This window comes from Galeopterus variegatus, unplaced genomic scaffold (genome assembly GCF_000696425.1).
Source record: "Galeopterus variegatus unplaced genomic scaffold, G_variegatus-3.0.2 Scaffold1658, whole genome shotgun sequence".
NCBI classification, from domain to species: domain Eukaryota; kingdom Metazoa; phylum Chordata; class Mammalia; order Dermoptera; family Cynocephalidae; genus Galeopterus; species Galeopterus variegatus.
Window position 1 is genome coordinate 60,293 of NW_007727769.1, and position 19,652 is coordinate 79,944.

General features: G+C 39.4%; 1 protein-coding gene and 1 pseudogene across 1 annotated transcript; one reads left to right on the forward strand and one right to left on the reverse strand.

The window, feature by feature from the left end:
• Positions 1–6,496: 6,496 nt before the first annotated feature.
• On the reverse strand, positions 6,497–9,370 carry LOC103595001 (annotated as a pseudogene).
• Positions 9,371–10,182: 812 nt separating this feature from the next.
• LOC103594995 (uncharacterized protein C5orf34-like) lies at positions 10,183–18,500 on the forward strand. Its single transcript, XM_008578296.1, has 6 exons — positions 10,183–10,255; positions 11,310–11,480; positions 11,866–11,960; positions 13,676–13,774; positions 16,769–16,809; positions 18,099–18,500. Exons 1-6 carry the CDS (start codon positions 10,253–10,255, stop codon positions 18,290–18,292), a joined length of 603 nt encoding a protein of 200 aa, XP_008576518.1. The 5' UTR covers positions 10,183–10,252; the 3' UTR covers positions 18,293–18,500.
• Positions 18,501–19,652: the final 1,152 nt, after the last annotated feature.

Sequence of the window (19,652 nt, forward strand, 5' to 3'; positions counted from 1 at the left end):
TCCCCAAATTCAGAATGTCTGAAATGCCCGACCTGTACTTTCTGCAGTATTCCCCTAAATGTGTCCCACCATTATAACCTCAGTTGGCCAAGCCAGAAACCGGGGTCTTCCTTAATTTTTCCCTCCCGTTAACTTCCGGCTTACAAGGCCCTGCAGGATATGTTTCCTGCTTAGCCCCCCAGCCTGCTCTCATGATCCTCCATCTGGATCTTGAGCCATGTTGGTTGTGCCACATTCTCACTCATCTGCAGGCTTCCATAGCTTTCCTTCTCCCCCTTCTTCCATTCCTTATTTTCTCAACCACTCAAGATTAAAGTCATTTACTGTAGGAATCTACCCAGGTAGGTGTAAGGAACACCCAGTACTTCTCCTTCCATGACCTTCATCGCACTGGGTTGTTACACTTGCCATGGGAGGGCCTTTTTCACTGCTGTCTCCCCTGTGCTGAGCACTACGCCTGATGCATAATAGGTACTCAGTAAATATTTGTACAATAATAGTTGGCCTGGATTGAGAACTTTGTCAAGTACTTTGCTAAGTACATTGCCTGTATTATCTCATTTAACAAGAGTAGAATTAGGGTGACCATCTAAAGGGGATTTTAGCAAAGTCCTAGAGAGACAACAGGTTGGGTTAAACTAGGATGACATGATGGAGGAAAGGTGAATTCGAGCTACCTGTGCAGCTAGAGTCAACAGGACTTCCTGATGGCTTAGACGAAGGGCAGGGTAGGGAACAGGAGGCTTTGGTGGGAGGGAGCAAAAGGAGTCAAAGGGAACCGTTAGGCTTTTGGCCTGAATAACTTCTGGCTGCTGCTGCTTACTGAGAACGGGATGCAGGGCAGTGTGTATGAATAAGTTTGTGGGGAAGAATTAAAAGTTCTTTTTGGTACATGTTCAATTTGATATTCCCATCCAGTAACCAGGCAGAAATGGATATATAAATCTAGACCTCTGGAATAAGATCAGGCAAGGCTGGAGTTCCTCATTTAGAACTTATGAGAACTCCCTCAGGTAGGAGCTGTTATCACATGAACTCGTGGAACTTCCTAACATATGTACCAAGTTAAGTGGCAGAACCAGGGTTTGAACCCAGGCCTGCAGCACACAGACTCTAGCACCCGCCTGCTGAGTCATTGCACACAGAGTGGTGTCTGCAGTTCTAGTTGCTGCCCAGCTGTCTGTATGGTGTCAATTTCTCCATGTCGGCTGTAGGAATTGTTCTGAAGGTCAAAGTATGCTGTACTTATACGAGGGGTCTTCAAAAAGTTCATGGAAAGATTTGTATTATCTTTTAATTTCATTTTTTCACAAAGAATTTGAAGTACCCTCTAGATTATAAATGTAATTAAATATGCTTAAAGTCATATACAAGAAGTACAGAACAGGGGCCGGCCCGGTGGCACACTGGAGAGTGCGCCGCTTGGGTTGGGAGTGCGGCGGCGCTCCCGCCGAGGGTTCGGATCCCACGTGGAGACCGGTTCCCGCTCACTGGCTGAGCGCGGTGCAGGCGCAACACCGAGGGTTGCGAGCCCATTACCAGTCAGTAAAAAAGACAAAATAAAAGAAGTACAGAACAGAAGGGAAAATGAGCCAGGGAAAGAGGGCCTGGCATAATGGTGGTCACTGGACTCTGTCACTGGGTTCATCTGAAGACTTCTGGGCAGTTGAATATCATATAGTAAGACTGTTAATATCTAGTTTCCGTTCGTCTACTTGCAGAAAAGGGGTATTACAATTCGAAATACATTGTCCAAATTTATTCCTTATTATGAAAGCAAAGATATGAAAAAGAACTCCTTCCCTTGTATTTCACACTTTAAGATATTTACAGGTTGCATTCGAGTACTTGATTCATAATGTTTTATAAATAAGAGATATTGCAAACAGGAAAGATTGACAGGTACTCACAATGTAAGTGCTTCCATAGAAATAAGAACTTGGTGCTTTGGGACCACATAAGGATGGGCACCTGACCCAGTTTTTGAGGCTCAGAAATGCTTCCTGAAGGAGGACATGGCTAAGCTAGGATCTATAATTCTAAAGGAGGCATTGTGGAGGAGACGTGTGGAGGTAGGAGCATATAGCTAAGGAAACAATTAACTTTCTCAACTTTTTACATGGCTGGGTTCTTGTCATTCAAATTTGTATCTAAATGTCACCTCCTCAGGCCGGCCAGTGGCTCACTCGGTAGAGTGCGGTGCTGATAACACCAAGGCCACGGGTTTGGATCCTATATAGGGATGGCCGGTTCGCTCACTGGCTGAGCGTGGTGCTGACAACACCAAGCCAAGGGTTGAGATCCCCTTACCGGTCATCTTTAAAAAAAAAAAAAAAATGTCACCTCCACAAAGATTCTTATCCTGACTATGCCAATTAAAGAAGCAACCCATGGGTCTCACTGTCATGGTATCCTCATCTTTTTCTTCCTGGCACTTAATAGTAGGTGACATTTTCTTATTGATCTATGTTAGTTCACTGTCAGACACACTAGAAGTAAGCCCCATTTTGTTCAACACACTGTTATTGCTCGTACTTAGAACAGTGGATAACTGTGGATAACAGCACCTATGGAGGCAAGAGCCGGGATGAGTGTAGAGTGTTGAAAGAAATGAAAATGTGTAGGTCAGTAGGCCAAAATATAGGATTTTGGGGGGAATGTCCAGAGAAGAGGCTAGATCACTAAGTTGGGCCAGCTCATAAATCAAACATGAGAAACCTTTCTGTGTTTGGGGACTCATTGAAGGATTTTAAGTAGGGAAGTGACATCAAATTTTTGTTAGATCATTTTAGAGGAAGATGAACTGGGTGGGGAAGAGATAAAACTTCAAGCTGTAGAGCGAGTTAGATGGCACTTATAATAGTTGAAGGATGAAAGTGTGAGGGCCAGGCCATGGTAGTGAAGATGAAAAGATGGGAATGGACACGAGAAATATTAAGATGACAGAATTGATGACTGATGTATATTGGGGGCGAGGAAGGAGTTGAAAAGGATGCCAAATTATTAAATAAATCAGCGAGCGGTGGTGCCAGGCATTGTATTAAACCAATATTTTTATCAAATCAAAATTGTTTTTATGATGGCTGCTTTTTGGTCTTACCAGGAGATGTCAATAGAAGATTTAAATTCAACTATATGTCAACCCCAGCTGCCTAATAGATTGTAAGACACTCAACTATAAGATGTGTCCAGATGTCAGAGAGATTAAATTGTGAAAAATATGCCTTTTAGAATTGATAAAATAGGGTCATGGAAAAGATAAGAACCCTCAGGGAACTCAGTATCCAATAAACAAAGATATAAGTAAAATGTGATATTTTGAGTGCCTACCATGTGCTAAGCCTTTTGCTAATAAATGCTGGGGATACAGAGGTGAGCAAAATAGATATAGCCCCTACCTTCGTGAGCTGCATTCTAGCAAAAAGAAAGACATTAAGTAAAAAAATATTTAATTGAAATTGTGGTGAAATCCAAGAAGCAGGAGTAGAGGGAACTGTGCTTGTGGACATGACTGGCGGATTTCTCCTAGTCTGTGGGACCTCTGTGATGGCTTCCCTGAGACTGAAGGAAAAATAGGTGTTAGCCAGACAAAGGGAGGTAGAGGGATCACATTGTGATGACTGACATACCAGAAGTAAATAAGAAGGAGAGAAGGTGAAAATGTGAATTTTGAAGTGAAGATAATTTCATTTTTGATATGTTGGCGTTTACATGTCTGTTGTGAGAGAAGCCCAGCAGAGGTTTAGATATTGTATTCAAATTTACAGACTAGGAGAAAAGGAGAGAGACTTTTAAAAAAAAAATACCTCCTATATACTAAATTCTGTTCCACGTGCTTTATATCTGTATTATATCATTAATCCTCAGGACACTGGATGGTAGGCAGTATCCCCATTTCACGGGTTGCACGCACTGAGGCTTTCAAAAGGTCTTATGACCTGACCATCATTATAGCTAGTAAGAGGCAGAACTGTGATTTGAATCCAGATCTATTGGACTTTGTTACCCATCTTCTTTCCCTGATTGTAAAGAGTATAAGCTATACTATCTTGTGGTTAAAATCAGATCTTTACTGCTTCTTAGGCTTCAGCCTCATTCTCCTCATCTAAAAATCAAGCATTAATAGTTATTGTCTCAAAATTATTTTGAGGAGTAAATGAGATAATCCATATAAAGTGCATAGCATAGCACCTAGCACATAGAATCTGCTCCACAAATGTTAGCTGTTGCTATTATGATATTTACTGTGAGCACAGCTTTGGACCCTGTTGGGATTACCCAAAAAGAAACCAGAGGCTAGCCGATTAGCTCAGTTGGTTAGAGCATGGTGCTGATAACGCCAAGGTCCAGAGTTCAATCCCTGTACTGGCCAGTGCCAAAAAAAAAAAAAATGGGGGGGGGGAGCGTCAAGCATCCTTTTCTAGGTAGTACTTGACTGTTTTTAGAAATCAGAAATAAATTGAGAAAGTGAAAGGTTTTCTATCTCATGTCGCCACCAATCCATACAAGCATTCACTCACACACAAAATTCTTCTAGAGATAACTTGACAAAGAGGAAATTCAGAAGGGATAACAAGATAATGGCAGTTTTTTTAATTTTCAAGAACCTGAGTCTCTAAATAATATTGTCCTCCACAAACTAGCAGTAATTCTTTCATTAATAAAATATAACAAAATGAGATATTTATTCAATTAAAATAGTTTTTTAAAACCTATATAGCTAATTTTTTGTTGTCTTAAGGGAAAAGTGTGGCTTATGTGATACATTTCCTGCTAATGTGTAGGAAAATTAAGTTTAGTTACTGTAATTTAAGTATAGTTAAGATTTAAATTGGGCAGTAAATTATAGGCTATTGGAATGTAACTTTTCAATGGATAGGAGAAATTCTGTACTTTTAAAAAATAGAAAATAGAAAAGCATCACAAAAAACCTTTAAAAATATACAGGTTTTATGGCCGGTAAAATAACTGCTTTCCTTGTCACTATGTAAATACATATTTCAGGAAAAAAATACCTAAGTAATAAGGGCCAAAATTTATTATTAATGAAGTTTTTCATTTTAAACTACTTTTCAGAGAGAAGAAAAAACTTATTCAGTAAAAAACCTTCCTCCAGATAGACCAGGAAGTCTGTTCTCTGTGTATTCTCTAATTAAGCAGGCAACCAGGTAAGTTCTTCACATTGGACTGAATCAAGTGTTATGTGTCTGAGAACCTTGATACATGTTCTTGGGGTTAAGGGTGAGATTAAGAATTAGCAGTTACAATGGAAATTTATGTCTTTGGTAAAATCTTCCAACTTTTGGGTCTTGTTTATAAAATAAGGCAATTTCTATATCATTAGAAGAGTATTTCTAGCTTTGAAATTTAAATATAGAGAAACATCCATAATGGTGAGAGGAAATAAGTGCCTTTTCTCTGGGTAAGTGTGGCATCATTATTCTTCTTTGAAAGCAAGTTAGGGATTTGACGATACATTTGAAATTGTCACATTTCATCATTCTTAGAATAATAAAGATTTCTGAGAGTGCACTAAAGATGAAGTTTAGTTTGGTTCTTTGGTTCATATGTTTTTAAAATTCTCTTCATTGGGCCGGCCCGGTGGCGCACTGCTATAGTGTGCCGCTTAGGAAGCGCGGTGGCGCTCCCGCCGAGGGTTCGGATCCCACATACAGACCGGCCGCTCACTGGCTGAGCGAGGGGCGGGAGCAACACCGAGGGTTGCCATCCCGTGGCCGGTCCTGGTCCGGTACGGGCGCGACACTGAGGGTTGCAATCCGTTGCCGGTCACGAAAAAAGACAAAAAAAGGAAAAAAAAAAAAAAATTCTCTTCATTAATCTATGGCACCCAGAAGAATGAAAGTGGATTGTCGAATTATTTACTTTTATAAACTTGTCTAAGCAACTTTCTTTTTTTTGTGTGTGGCTTTTTTATAAGTGCCTACATTTTATGCTCATTTTTAACACTTCACCAAACCTAAAACTTGTCTCTTTTGGAGAAGGGCATTTTGGCTACATAATCTCTTCCAAGTTTTCCAGAAGCAAGGTTCCTGCTTAAGTTAAAATGTAAACTTGAATTCCTTTCATCCTCAGATCACTAAAGTCACAGGGATAGTACCTGGGAAAGGCTCTTTCTCTTCCACCCAAACATATGGCTTTTTCTTAGATTGATTCAAAATCCTCCCAGGGAGACTGTAAATTGAGTGGGAGGTTGTATCTGTGTAGCAAGACATCTTTCCAGCTCTGCTTCTGTTGGGAATTTAATTCCCAGGCAGGCCCTACATGCAGAGCTAATTGAGGAAGTTTGTTTCCCTTTCTCTGAAGGATAAGGGGACAGAGAGGGGAAGGTCAATTCTCAGAGAAACATCATTTTGCTTCATTCAGGAAACCACAGTCACATCTCTGTCTTTTTTCCCTCTTGGTTTCAAAGGCTGAGGACAGTCTTTGAGGTGCAGAACCAAGACAGGTCCATATTTACAGCAAAGCATCCAACCCTTCACCCACTCCTAAGATGAGACACCTGCTCCTGGTCCAATCCACACTGTCCCTTGTCCTCATCTGCAGGCTTGGCCTCCACTGGCTCTGCAAATTCTCATACAGAAATGTCTGCTCATCCACGTATGCAGGGACCAGTCAGTTCTTGGCACTTACCACGTTGGCTGAGGATCCAAAGAGATACTTGGGGAAGACACAGGTGGCTGCCATGCACCAGTACTTCTGCAGGATCATGGGCAGCACTGGGCAGAGTGCCAGGTGGTCAGACCATCACTTGAAGGGGTCTTCGTTGAGGCCCAGCACCTTCTGGAACTTGAAGTTGCTCAGCTCCTCCACCACCTGGGTGTACCATTTCTCCTGGTCCTCCACGCCACCTGTCTGGCAGAAGATCTTGGCCACCATGTTGATGATTACACTGATGGGAGGAAATGTGGATGTCTGCATGTGCTTTTTGACCAAGGGCTCTTCAGGCAAAGGGTGAATCTTGTCCTCGGCTGGTGTGTAGTTGCCATCCTTGACCTTGTCCAGGAGGCCTTTGGCTTCTTCCATCACGTAGTTCTCCACCTGCTGCAGCTCGAATGCAGACAGGAAGGGAAGCCTTTTGTAGTGGGGGTCCAGGAAGGTAGCCATATTCAGAAACATGTTAATCTTGGGCATCTCCTGGTAGGTCTTAGCGAGAGAGCTCCTTTGTGATCACTTCTTTGGCCATCCTTATCTCCTTGGAGTTAGTCTCCTTGATTTTGAGTGTGGTGTTGACCAGCATGTGTAGAAGGGGCTTGACCATGCTGATGGTCGGGTATTTGGAGGCAGGTAACATCTCAGCCACTTGCTTGAAGGGCTGCAGGAGGTCCACCAGCCCCTCAGTGGTGGTCCACTCAGTGGCCTCCAGCATCAGGTGATGGTTGTTGCTGTCCTCCACCAGAACGCTGATTATGAGGAACTGTTGTTTCTTGATTTGCGGCAGGACATGTGGTTGCTCACCAGCATGCAGTGGGCTATGTTCTGCCATTTCTGCTTCTCCTACAGCATTACATGGACATAGTGGACTGCTGGAAGTCATCCACCAGTTTGTAGCACAGGGCGAGCAGACTGCCCAGCCTCAGCAGCTGGAAAGCCTGCTGGATGCTGGCTTTGAAGGTCTGCCCCAGGCACAGCATCTGAAGGGCTATGTCCAACAAGGAACATGCATTCATGATGTCCTTGCCGTAGTCACTGGTAGCTCTGAAGACGATAGCACTGATGCCTCATTCGGTGAAGATCTCGTACAGCACCCACGTGATGGTTTCCGCCCTCTTCTCCTCAGGCACCTCGAATATCTTTGGGCACCTCGAACATCTTCGGGCACCTGGAGTCCATGCATTCATGATGTCCTTGCCGTAGTCACTGGTAGCTCTGAAGACGATAGCACTGATGCCTCATTAGGTGAAGATCTCGTACAGCACCCACGTGATGGTTTCCACCCTGTTCTCCTCAGGCACCTCGAATATCTTTGGGCACCTCGAACATCTTCGGGCACCTGGAGTCCACAGACAGGCAGTTCGGGGAGCCGACATCGACGAAGTGGACGGACAGGGTCACATAGGCCCGGTTCTGGTTCTCCCTCCTCCACATGTCTGTGGAGATGCCACAACAAGAGGCATCGGCCAGCTCCTTCCAGCACCGCCTCCCAGAGTGCTCCGTACTCAAGTATGGCCTTGGTGGAGATTTACTGCCTTCTCGCAAGCTCGTACGTGGGGTTGGCTGTCTTCAGCAGCACCTCGAAGGTGGGCCCGTCCACGATGGAAGCAGCCCCTCGCAGACGAGGCAGAGGATGGCGGCTGCAAGCTCCTGCTGCTCTCGAAGCCGCCCGATGGCCCGCCTTCACCTGGAGTGCGTCCTGCGCAGGCTACTGGACACTTCAGTTTGGAGAAGGCAGTGGCGAAGGCTTCACTCCTCTACTCGGTGTTGCTCTTGACGAACTCGCAGAATTCCTTGAGGTGATTCTTCTCCGGGTGGTAGGAGAGGTTGGAAGTATTTCCAGAGTAGGCAATCTGGGCCGTGCACAGTGGCAGTACATTTTCTTCCACTGCTAGATGCATCCTTCCGCGTTGGTGTTGGAACAGAAGTACTTCCACACCTTGCACTTGGCGCGGGGGTGGGCCACTAACTTCAGGTCTGTGTAGGAGTTTTCTAGGCCTCTATTTCTCCTTTGCTCCTCTGCCAGGGCCTGCCTGCTGTACTTCTACTCATTCGTGAAGACCTGCCTAGGTTGGGGGTGAGGTCTCCCAGACACCCCCTCCTTCCTTCCCGGGGAAAAGGGAGAGCGAAGCTGGATGCACAGTCAAGGCCGGATCCCCAGCGGCGGGCAGAGCCTCCTGAGGTCTGAGGCGCCGGGTACACAGGCTCCAGGGGACCCGGCTGTTGCCTGCGTGGAACGCAGACTTCTTGAGACAAGACGCCGACCCACGGCAAGCGGGAGTCCACCGGGCCACGATCTGGCCACGCACCAACTTCAAAATAGATATGAAGGAGCAGAATTTGTAATTTGATTTCATAGGGTTAGTTGATTCACATCTCCACCACTTTAGGCTATGCTAAATCTTCCAGGCGCTATGAATCTATCACCCCTTAAAAATGTGCACCTGAAGGGCCGGCAGTGGCGCACTGCTACAGTGCGCCGCTTGGGAGCGCGGTGGCGCTCCCGCCGAGGGGTCGNAAAAAAAAAAGTGCACCTGAAAATTCTCTCCATGGAGTCATTTCATTGCTAAAAATGAGAGGAATAGCCTTAAGTAGGTAATATTAGCCCAAAGAGAAGCAATAGTAGTTCCCTTCCAGTGGCTTAAGGATTACTGAAAGAGTAACCAACACATTCCAGTAGAAATGAATTACTTTCCATCTAAAATGTTGTATGACATTGGGACTGTATTGCTAGAATTGGAAAAAGTCATTATTTGCAAATGCTTGAGTAGTGGTTTTCATTTTCACAGAATTCTTCAACATTGTGCCAAGGTGAGGCTTTCTTTAAGCCATAACTATCGTATATGCTGCTGGAAAATGGTATGTTAAAATTAATTCCAAACAAGATATTTTCTAATTGTTTTATTGTTTGTATCTATGCTTTTAAGTACAAACTGCTTTCATCTCAGTTATGTGATAAATTGGTTTAAGAATTGGTTTATTCAGAAAAAGACCTACCTATAGATAGTGAAAACTCAGGATTTTATGTTATACTTTTATTATATATAGTTTTTATTTATTTATTTTTTTTAAAAAAGATGACCGGTAGGGCCGGCCCGGTGGCACACTGGATGGTGCGCCGCTTGGGAAGCGCGGCAGCGCTCCCGTCCGAGGGTTCCCGATCCTGTTGCCAGTCCCGGTCCAGTACGGGTGCAACACTGAGGGTTGTGATCCGTTGCCGGACACGAAAAAAGACAAAAAGGAAAAAAAAAAGTGCACCTGAAAATTCTCTCCATGGAGTCATTTCATTGCTAAAAATGAGAGGAATAGCCTTAAGTAGGTAATATTAGCCCAAAGAGAAGCAATAGTAGTTCCCTTCCAGTGGCTTAAGGATTACTGAAAGAGTAACCAACACATTCCAGTAGAAATGAATTACTTTCCATCTAAAATGTTGTATGACATTGGGACTGTATTGCTAGAATTGGAAAAAGTCATTATTTGCAAATGCTTAAGTAGTGGTTTTCATTTTCACAGAATTCTTCAACATTGTGCCAAGGTGAGGCTTTCTTTAAGCCATAACTATCGTATATGCTGCTGGAAAATGGTATGTTAAAATTAATTCCAAACAAGATATTTTCTAATTGTTTTATTGTTTGTATCTATGCTTTTAAGTACAAACTGCTTTCATCTCAGTTATGTGATAAATTGGTTTAAGAATTGGTTTATTCAGAAAAAGACCTACCTATAGATAGTGAAAACTCAGGATTTTATGTTATACTTTTATTATATATAGTTTTTATTTATTTATTTTTTTTAAAAAAGATGACCGGTAAGGGGATCTTAACCCTTGACTTGGTGTTGTCAGCACCACACTCACCCAGTGAGCTAACCGGCCATCCCTATATGGGATCCGAACCCGTGGCCTTGGCGTTATCAGAACCACACTCAACTGAGTGAGCCACGGGCCGGCCCTATAGTTTTTATTTTTAATGGAGGGTGAAGGACAGGGGAATTCATTGGATTTGAAGTATGTAAAAATGTAGTCATTATAAACCATATTACAGCATTCTATATTTTTATAATTGTAAAAGTAGGTTTTTTTTTTTTAAATTTATTTATTTATTTTAAAAAGATGACCAGTAAGGGGATCTTAACCCTTGAGTTGCTGTTATCAGCACCACACTTTCCCAAGTGAGCCATGTTTTAAATTTATTTATTTATTTTAAAAAGATGACCGGTAAGGGGATCTTAACCCTTGAGTTGCTGTTATCAGCACCACACTTTCCCAAGTGAGCCATGGGCTAGCCCTAAGAGTAAGTTTTTTAATGCTGGTTTGGAGAAAATGATTCTGACTTTGATTTCTGTATCTATACTAATTTAATTGCAAACCTATATGTTGCTGTAGTTCCTAAGTTTTGTCTATATTCTGTTTAAGGTTCAGAGCAGAATGGTGACTTTACAAAGATATTAGATCTTAATCTGCTTATAAATGGACTGTTTTGGGGTATCTACTTCTGGAAAAGTTAAAACATATAAGGATTCTACAATATTCAACTTCTGAATAATAATCTGAAGTTGCCTCAGAGTTCACTAATATTTATTTAAGTCTTGTTAATGGATAACCTTATTTCCTGCTATTTTTATTTACTTGGTTTTAGGTACCTAGGATAAATGATAGCAATATACTGCCTTTTCTTTTGAAAGAATCACTCATACCCAGCGTGGGAAGATTTCTTGCCTACTCTGATAACAAAGTACATGCTATCTTTTTAGATGGCATTACTCTAACCCTAAATTGGAATTTCAGCTCTTCTACTGAAAACAGACAGGTGAGTATACTTCACACTGCAATCTATTTGTTATGAGTTATTTATCTATGGGAAACAGAACAAAGAAAATAAAGTATCACACTATCTCAATTTATAAAATCTGTCAAGAGACCTTACTGTTCCACAACGTGTGACAAATAGTTAGGTTTGTAAAGACAACTCATTATAGAGAGAGTGATTAGTATTTTTTTCTTTGATAATTATCTATATGAATGGTGGTTAAATAATACCCCCTTCCCATTTAAAATATAACGTTTAAATTGTCAAAGTAAATTTTTAATGATTCATCTACTTATTTTTTTAAATTGATAATGAAGTTAGAAGAGATTGTTTATGTTTTCAGTTTTAGAAAAATAAAACTTACCCTTCCTCCTTGTTTCTTAAGGTAAATCAAAGTCTCAACTTCGGTTGGTGTAAGTTAACTTTTCCTGATGGACAAGATCAGTTAATTCAAATTGAACACCCTGGACCATATGAAAGGTACTGAGAAACAATTTTAAAGTTATTTTTAAGTTTTATTTCTAATTGACAGAAAGCATATAAACATTACTTAAATGTTTTAGTTTTTCCATGTGGACAATGTGAATGAAGTCATTTCAGCAGGTTTCAAGGTAGTATTGCCATTTAGCATAACTATAAAGATAGGTCAGCTTTAATCATTTGCATTTGTATTCAAGTGATTTTTCAATATGAAATATGTTATAGACGTAACGGGTTTGCTGTGGAGATTGGACTGTTGTCATCTGTGTTAGCCAATTAACTAAACCTCTAACAAATTTGAAATAAGTTTTGCAACCACAAATAACTAAAATTGTATGTATTTCTATAAAATGGAAAAAATTATATCAGCTGATGATTATTCTTAACATGGGGACGATTCTTGAAATCAGCTTTTCATGAATATACTTTTTCTCTTTTGGTTTACATAATTTGTTATTAGTTATAGTAATTCAACTTGTGATAGTCTTGACATTTTAGTGAATTTACTTGAGAATGTTCACCAAAGAATTGTTTTACCTCTTGAATTTATTTTTCTGTTGGGCTTTACTGCTTTTTGGTCTAAATACTCAAAAGTTCAATGCTATTTTGAATAATTTGTCTCAAGAAGATAGTATCTTTAGCAAATACTATTGTTTGTTTCAGTCAATCATTTCATATCATTCATTTTATTAAACTTGATGCTTATTTTGTCTATTTAGTGAGTTATGTATTACTATACATATGTACATATGTGTGTATATAACTGTATGTGTATGCATTACTGGGTTTTTTCTACTTTAAATTTTATTAAGCAAATGCTCACTGAATCCTATTATGTATAAAAACATTTTCATGATAAAGCTAATGAAACTCATTTCACTTTGAAAAACTAAAAGGAAAATTTAAACATTCGAATTTGAACTTTAAATGAAATACAGGCATCACCTTTGTTTTGATTCTTAAATGTCATCTTTATTAATCACTAATGTGTTGCTTTGTGTTGCTTTGCCCCCCCACGGATTTGTCACCCCACTTCCCCTGGGTGATGGAGATGCAAAGGATTACTCAAAGCCCATCTCTTCTGAGCAGTGAGAGACCCTGAAGTGGTTAACTTCCCTTGGGAATGCTCAAGCAAGAGGCAACCCTTCCTTGGGAAATTAATCCCAAATTGGGGTTCTCTTCCTGCATTTATTTTCCAGACCAGGAAGTTACAGGAAGAGAACATAGGTGGGATTATAGTTTAACAATATAGGTTGGTAACTTTCAGTGACACAAGCCAGATGACATTCCAGAGGACAATTAAGTGATCTTACAGCAATTTCTCAGTATCTTTACATAACAATCAGTAACTAGTCTGTCCTTGAACCAGCAACCTTGCTGTGCCACACCAGAGACTTTATAGCCTGAGGAAAACTTCCAGTCCTCCGCAAGGTCAGTATTTGAAACTGCAAGGCTTTGGAAAACCAGGTCCTGTGAAGTACATATGCTTTATAGTATATAACTAATGTGAGTAAATCATTTTATTCTTGATGAATAGTGGGAAGAAACTTGCCTTTTCCGTGTCTACTGAAAAAGATTTAGGATATTGCTCAGTAAATACCTCACTTAAAAAATTTTTTATCTGTTTTCTCCAAATTGTCCTAATGATTTTTCCATACTTTTATAATATATACAAGTTCATTTTTTAAGTATTTATTTTAATGTGTTCACTCCAGATATGTGACAACAGTAACATCATGGTGCAGAAGACTGACCCAGGCTAGTCCAAGAGAGATGCTCACACATCCTTCATCTTCTGTTCTCGAAGAAAACTGGTATTTCTATTTCTTTTAAACTTAATCTGTGTAGAAGAATCAACTAATGCTTAAAAATTAAAATATCAAATGGCAAACTTTGAGGCTTTTTTCCCTAGAACATTTTCTTAGTTTTAAATATATTTAACTCCTATAATATTTTAGATAGCTTAAGCTTGAAAATAATTTCTAAGAAGACATCTAACTTATTATATTTCATCTGAAGGTCAGAAAACTTTGCATTGAGAACTTCGCATCAAAAGGAATGACTCTTTTTATGTGATAAATTCATCCTGAAAACTTTATGGAAAAATTTAAATGGGATTACTAAACTTTTTTTGTCAGGGAGTGGGGGGTTGGCTGGTACAGGGATCTGAACCCATGACCTTGATTTTATGAGGCTGTGTTCTAATCAATCAGCTGAACTAACCAGCCAGCCTAAAATTTTAGTAATATTAAAATAAAATGTTGACTAACATAATAAACTTTCAGAAAAAGTTGATTTTTAAATAATTTTAAATAATCATATTAATTACTTCCCTTAAATTAATTGGCAAACCAGCAAATAAATATTTTAGTCCCTCCCGTGTGCTTTTTACTCTGCAGGCGACTAGAACTGGGCTTCAAAGGAAAATTTAGGGAAAAATAAGACATTTTAGGTAGGAAGCAAGGGCAAAGGTTAAAAAGGACATTTTGCCATGTGGAGATAGTGAGAAGATAGTTTTTATGGAGCAGATGCTATCTGTTAGGATACAATGTAAGTTTTGATGGACAGGAATGGAACTTAAATAGAGGAGTTCAGATTTGATGGAATTACAAGTTCATAAATGGAACAATGACAAGAAGAAAGGTTATTAGGAAGATTATTATCACTGAGAGTATAATTTGAATATATTGGAAAAGAAGGATACCAGAAACAATTTAGGAAGCTTTTAAAGTAAGTTGTGAGGTGACCTAGTATAGCGTGATGGAAAAAAATGTAAACATTAAGCCTGATTCTTATCACCTTTCGTAAATTACTTCTTAGAACAAATCAAATCAGGCCGGCCCGGTGGCGCACCGCTACAGTGTGCCGCTTGGGATCCCGCCGAGGGTTCGGATCCCACATGCAGACCGGTTCCCGCTCACTGGCTGAGCGAGGGGCGGGCACAGCACCAAGGGTTGCGATCCCGTTGCCGGTCCCGGTCCGGTGCGGGCACGACACTGAGGGTTGCGATCCGTTGCCGGTCACGAAAAAAGACAAAAAGGAGAAAAAAAAAAAAAGAACAAATCAAATCAAATCAGTAGGTGTTATCTGAATATCTCAAGTATCTATGGATCCAGCTTTCTAGATCTCTCATTCTTCAGCTATAGCCTGTCTGGGAGCAGAAAAGTTACCTGACTAGCTAGCAAAAAAACACTTGGGAAGAAAGGGAAATTGTACATGGCTATAAATCTGGTCACTGTACCATTGCTGAGGGGGCAAAGTTTATAAAATGCCAGCCTGTTTGTGTGCAAGCTGAGAGGAGGATAACTGTCAAGACATACTAAAAAGTGAAAGTGCTGATTGGTGATAGCAGCTAAGATTGCACTGCTGCTTATTCCCAGAAAATTGCATCTTGTGTTAAAAAAAGGCGTTTTGCAACGAAGAATCAGGATTTGGAGTAAGTGATATTTAAGTTCTTTACCACAGATGCCTAAAATGATGAAAGATCTCTTTCATTCCCCATCCACAAAAGAGTGCAAGCTGACAGGGAGGTACATGTGGTCCCTTGTAGTAAAGCCAGTGAAACAGACAAGTTGTATACCCTATTATGAACTTTAGACTTTTCTAGTAACTTGAATAATGTCATGTTTTAGACTAATGTTCTCATTAATTTTGCAGAGAGCTAGTAAAGTTACACCATTTGTAGTTGCATGCCACTGCTCATAGTTTATTCTAGCTTGATGAGAAAAAAGATAACACACGTGTAAGGGGTTCTGCTGGAGTTGTATACATTCTGCCCTCTACTTCATACTAGTTGCCTCAATATCTCTTTCTGTAGAACATGCTTTTTTTTTGTTTTTTTGTTTTTTGTCTTTTTGTGAGACCAGCCGCACCGTGCGCCCCGGCCATTCCTATATAGGATCCAAACCCGCAGCGGGAGCGCTATTGCGCTCCCAGCGCCGCACTCTCCTGAGTGCGCCATGGGCTCAGCCCTCTGTAGAACATGTTAAGGGCTAATGTACATAATGTTAATGCTTTGTGCTTAAGAAAACAATGAAATTGGTAGGGATTCTATTCCAGAAGGAATTTAATAAAAAAAGTTATTATATTTTGACAACTAATTCAACTATGTAAAAACTTGGACCTCCCAAACCATCCATGCCCTAAGAGTTCCATATAAATGAGGTCTTTCTATATGTGCAATGTACAGAAAAATAGGAAAAGATCCTTTCTTCTGAGAGAGACAATCTAGGTAGAAGGATCAGAAAGTTTAACAGTTCAAGAGAAGACTGTACATAATTAACATAATGCTATGGGAAATCAAGGAAGAAGAGATCACATCTTGGGCTTGCCAGTTTGTTTAGTTGGTTAGAGTATGGTGTTGATAACACCAAGGTCAACAGTTTGGATCCTGGTACTGGCCAGCCACCAAAAAGTCAAAACAACAAAAAGAGTCACTTCTTTCACAGAAGGGATGGAATTTCAGTAGGTTTTTAATGTTTAAGTAAACTTTAGGAAAGAAAGTAGAGGGCCTGCCAGATTAGTACAAAGAAATAGCAGGAAGGACCATTACCTTCAAACATCAATACTTGATTACAAAGTCCTTGAGGTAGGACTTTTATTCACTTGCCTTTAAAAGCATTCAACAAATATCAGTTGAGTCAAGTTGATTTGCTGCTAAATAAAGCTAATATAAAGAAAATTCTTAACTTCTAGGTTCTTCTACTTAAAATTCTAATCTTTCTGAAAAAAGTCAAATATGCTTATTTGCAATTTCATGAATATAAAATAATCATACAACTAGATGAACTTTTTTTTTTCTTGCACAGGTCTGTTGCTTCTGAACTTGAAAAGATACAGAAGTTCAACTGTATCCTTTAAACAGAATGAATGTATTATCTGCATAAATTACTCCTTTTTCATTCTGGGCTTAATTCATGACTCTGTACTTTATTAATATTAATCCACACTTATATGTTGCTGAGCTTTATTGAGTCAGCAGATATTTAAGATTATGACTTAAGATATGTCTTGTCTATAGAGGGTACATCATATTAACATTTATGTATACTTTTCTTTAGGTTTAAATTGGGCAAAGAACAGTAAAGTAGGGCTAAGGTCTTTTGGAGACTTCTTCACTTATTTGAGTATATTCTAACTTACCACTGTTCAAGACCTATCTGTGACTTATTTTTGTTTTGAAAGCTTTTGTTCTGTACATTCTCACCCCATTCATTTAAATTTGTTTTCTCTTGTGATTTTTCTGTAAGTTTATTCAAATAAATTTTATTCAACAGAGGACATGTTTCTTTTCATTCTAGACCCTTTTTAAATTAAAAAAAAATACCAAAGTCTAGGGTTCAGATCCCTGAACCAGCCAGCTACCCAAAAAAGAAAAGTTAAAAAGACACAACACTGATTATTTATAATCCTATTATCCCCACTCTTATTCCTTTGTATTTCTATATCACTTCTTCACTCAAGGAAATGTTACTGAGTGCTGTGGATTAAATGTCCCCCCAAACTCATCAAAGCTTAATTCCCACTATAACTGTTGAGGATGGGAAATCCTATTATGATCATTGAAAGGTGGGGCTTTGAAGAGGTGATTAGATTGTGAGGACTGTGCCCTGGTGAATGTATTCATCCATTGATAATTTAATGGTGGTCATCGGTGTAGTTCTGGGGGCTTTAAAAGGAGAAGGGTGAGGAGTTAACGCTCTGCTCTACCATTCTCACCATGTGATACCCTGAATTACTAGATGTGTTCCATGGATTCTGGACTTACCAGCCTCTGAAACTGTAAGCAATAAATTTTGTTTTCTTATAAATTACCCAGTTTCAGGTTTTTCTGTTATGAGCAATAGAAATGGACTAATATACTGAGATTTTAATTCTTTTACTTCTTCCCTACCACCAAACCTCCATCCAAACACTCACATACATACGCTCTCCTTCCCCCTTCCTTATACTGTAAACTAATTTCCTCATCTATAAGGTGTTGACTTGATAAGCTCTGAATTTCCAACTCTATTATGGATCAAAAGAAATCTTCCTCCCAATTGAGAAATATTTTATTATGAAGGCCAGGATTTCTGAAAATAAAAATGTTTATATAATGAAATATATGGGGAAAAGCTCCTTAACTAAGCAACTCAGTGCTATTGGAGAATAGTGGTATTCTAAACCAGATTTCTAAGAAGAAAAACGAACAGTCTTCTGATCATTATAAACCAAGATCTTCAGAAATCTTGCTAGAAGAAGTTAATGAAAAGAGAGTATCAGTAGCACTGAAAAAAACCTCTGAAATCCTTCAGGATATTGACTGTCTTCTATCAAACTCTAAAAAGTGAACATGGAATTGTTACAATATATTATTAAATTTTAAGGATGTTGTTTCAAGTGACTGGTATAAAATTACTAGTAAGCCAAGAATGGCATATATTACTTCTGCACAATATTGTATGAGAATTGACATTGAACTTTGGAGACATTTTACCTAACTTGTAAATTTTTTAAAGATATATTTTATTAATAAAGAACTATTTTGAAATTTTTAACTATTTCATTTAATTCTTATTTCAGATTAGTGAGAAAAGATTTTATAAAGTTATAAAGTTGGGGCCGGCCTGTGGCTCACTCGGGAGAGTGTGGTGCTGATAACACCAAGGCCACAGGTTCGGATCCCATATAGGGATGGCTGGTTGCTCACTGGGTGAGCGTGGTGCTGACAACACCAAGTCAAGGGTTAAGATCCCCTTACCGGTCATCTTTTAAAAAAAATAAAAATAAAAAATAAAGTTATAAAGTTGTTATGTTTATCTTGTGGAGCATTCACTATTAATCTTCAAGTTTTTTTCTTTTTTTTTAACATGCAGAATTGTACATTTGGTCATTTGCTATTTAGTCTCTTCAAGTATTTTTCAATAAAATAAGATGAGAACTAGACCTCGTCTTTAAAAAATATCTAATATTGTAAGCACTTCAGTAAAGACTAAATTTTATCTAAATGGTCTCATGAACCAGATACTTCCATTTCTTTTGAACATATGAAAAGATTTATGCTGCAAAGTGTGTGAAATTAAAAGAAATGAGCTCACCAAAAGTGTTATTTATTACAACCTTGTCTATTAGGAAAAAAACAAAACCATCTAAAAAGACTTCAAGATTATACAAAATACAACCAGAAATGTTCTAATTTTCTGATTTCTGTAAAAGACCAGGCTGTTCTCATAAATGGGAAGAAGCAGCTGCTGAAACAAGGAGAAATATGGAGAGAAAAGAAGTGTAGTAGATCAGGAGTGATAATGTCAGTGAGTTGAATGGGCTCAATATCCTCATTTTAGTTCCTTTTACACTGGGTTCCTTCACATTTCAGGACTCAGCCCAAGTATCATTTTCTCAGAGGGCCTTACCTGACTGCCTAACTAAAGTTAGCCTCTCCCAACTCTCTATAACATCACCCTATATATTTTCTTTACAGTACTTATCAACATCTCTCCAGCTTGTTACCTTGTGGTCTATATTCCCCACTAGAACTTGAGCTCCATAGTCATTTTGTAGCCTGTTACTACTGCCTGGCACACAGAGCTGTGTTATATAATGAATCCATGAGTTTAGGCAGTAAACTGACCCAGAGAAAAGAACTAACAATTTTGTTCTGTTTTGGTTTTCAGGAAGCCATCTATGTTGTCCCTCTGTAATAGAACTCCC

Bases quoted from the DNA above. Each gene is read 5' to 3' on its own strand.
- LOC103594995 (XM_008578296.1), top strand. The intron at 13,775-16,768 runs GTATTTCTATTT...TTTCTTGCACAG, and splicing joins TCTGTTCTCGAAGAAAACTG to GTCTGTTGCTTCTGAACTTG. The intron at 16,810-18,098 runs GTATCCTTTAAA...TAAGCAACTCAG, and splicing joins AAAGATACAGAAGTTCAACT to TGCTATTGGAGAATAGTGGT.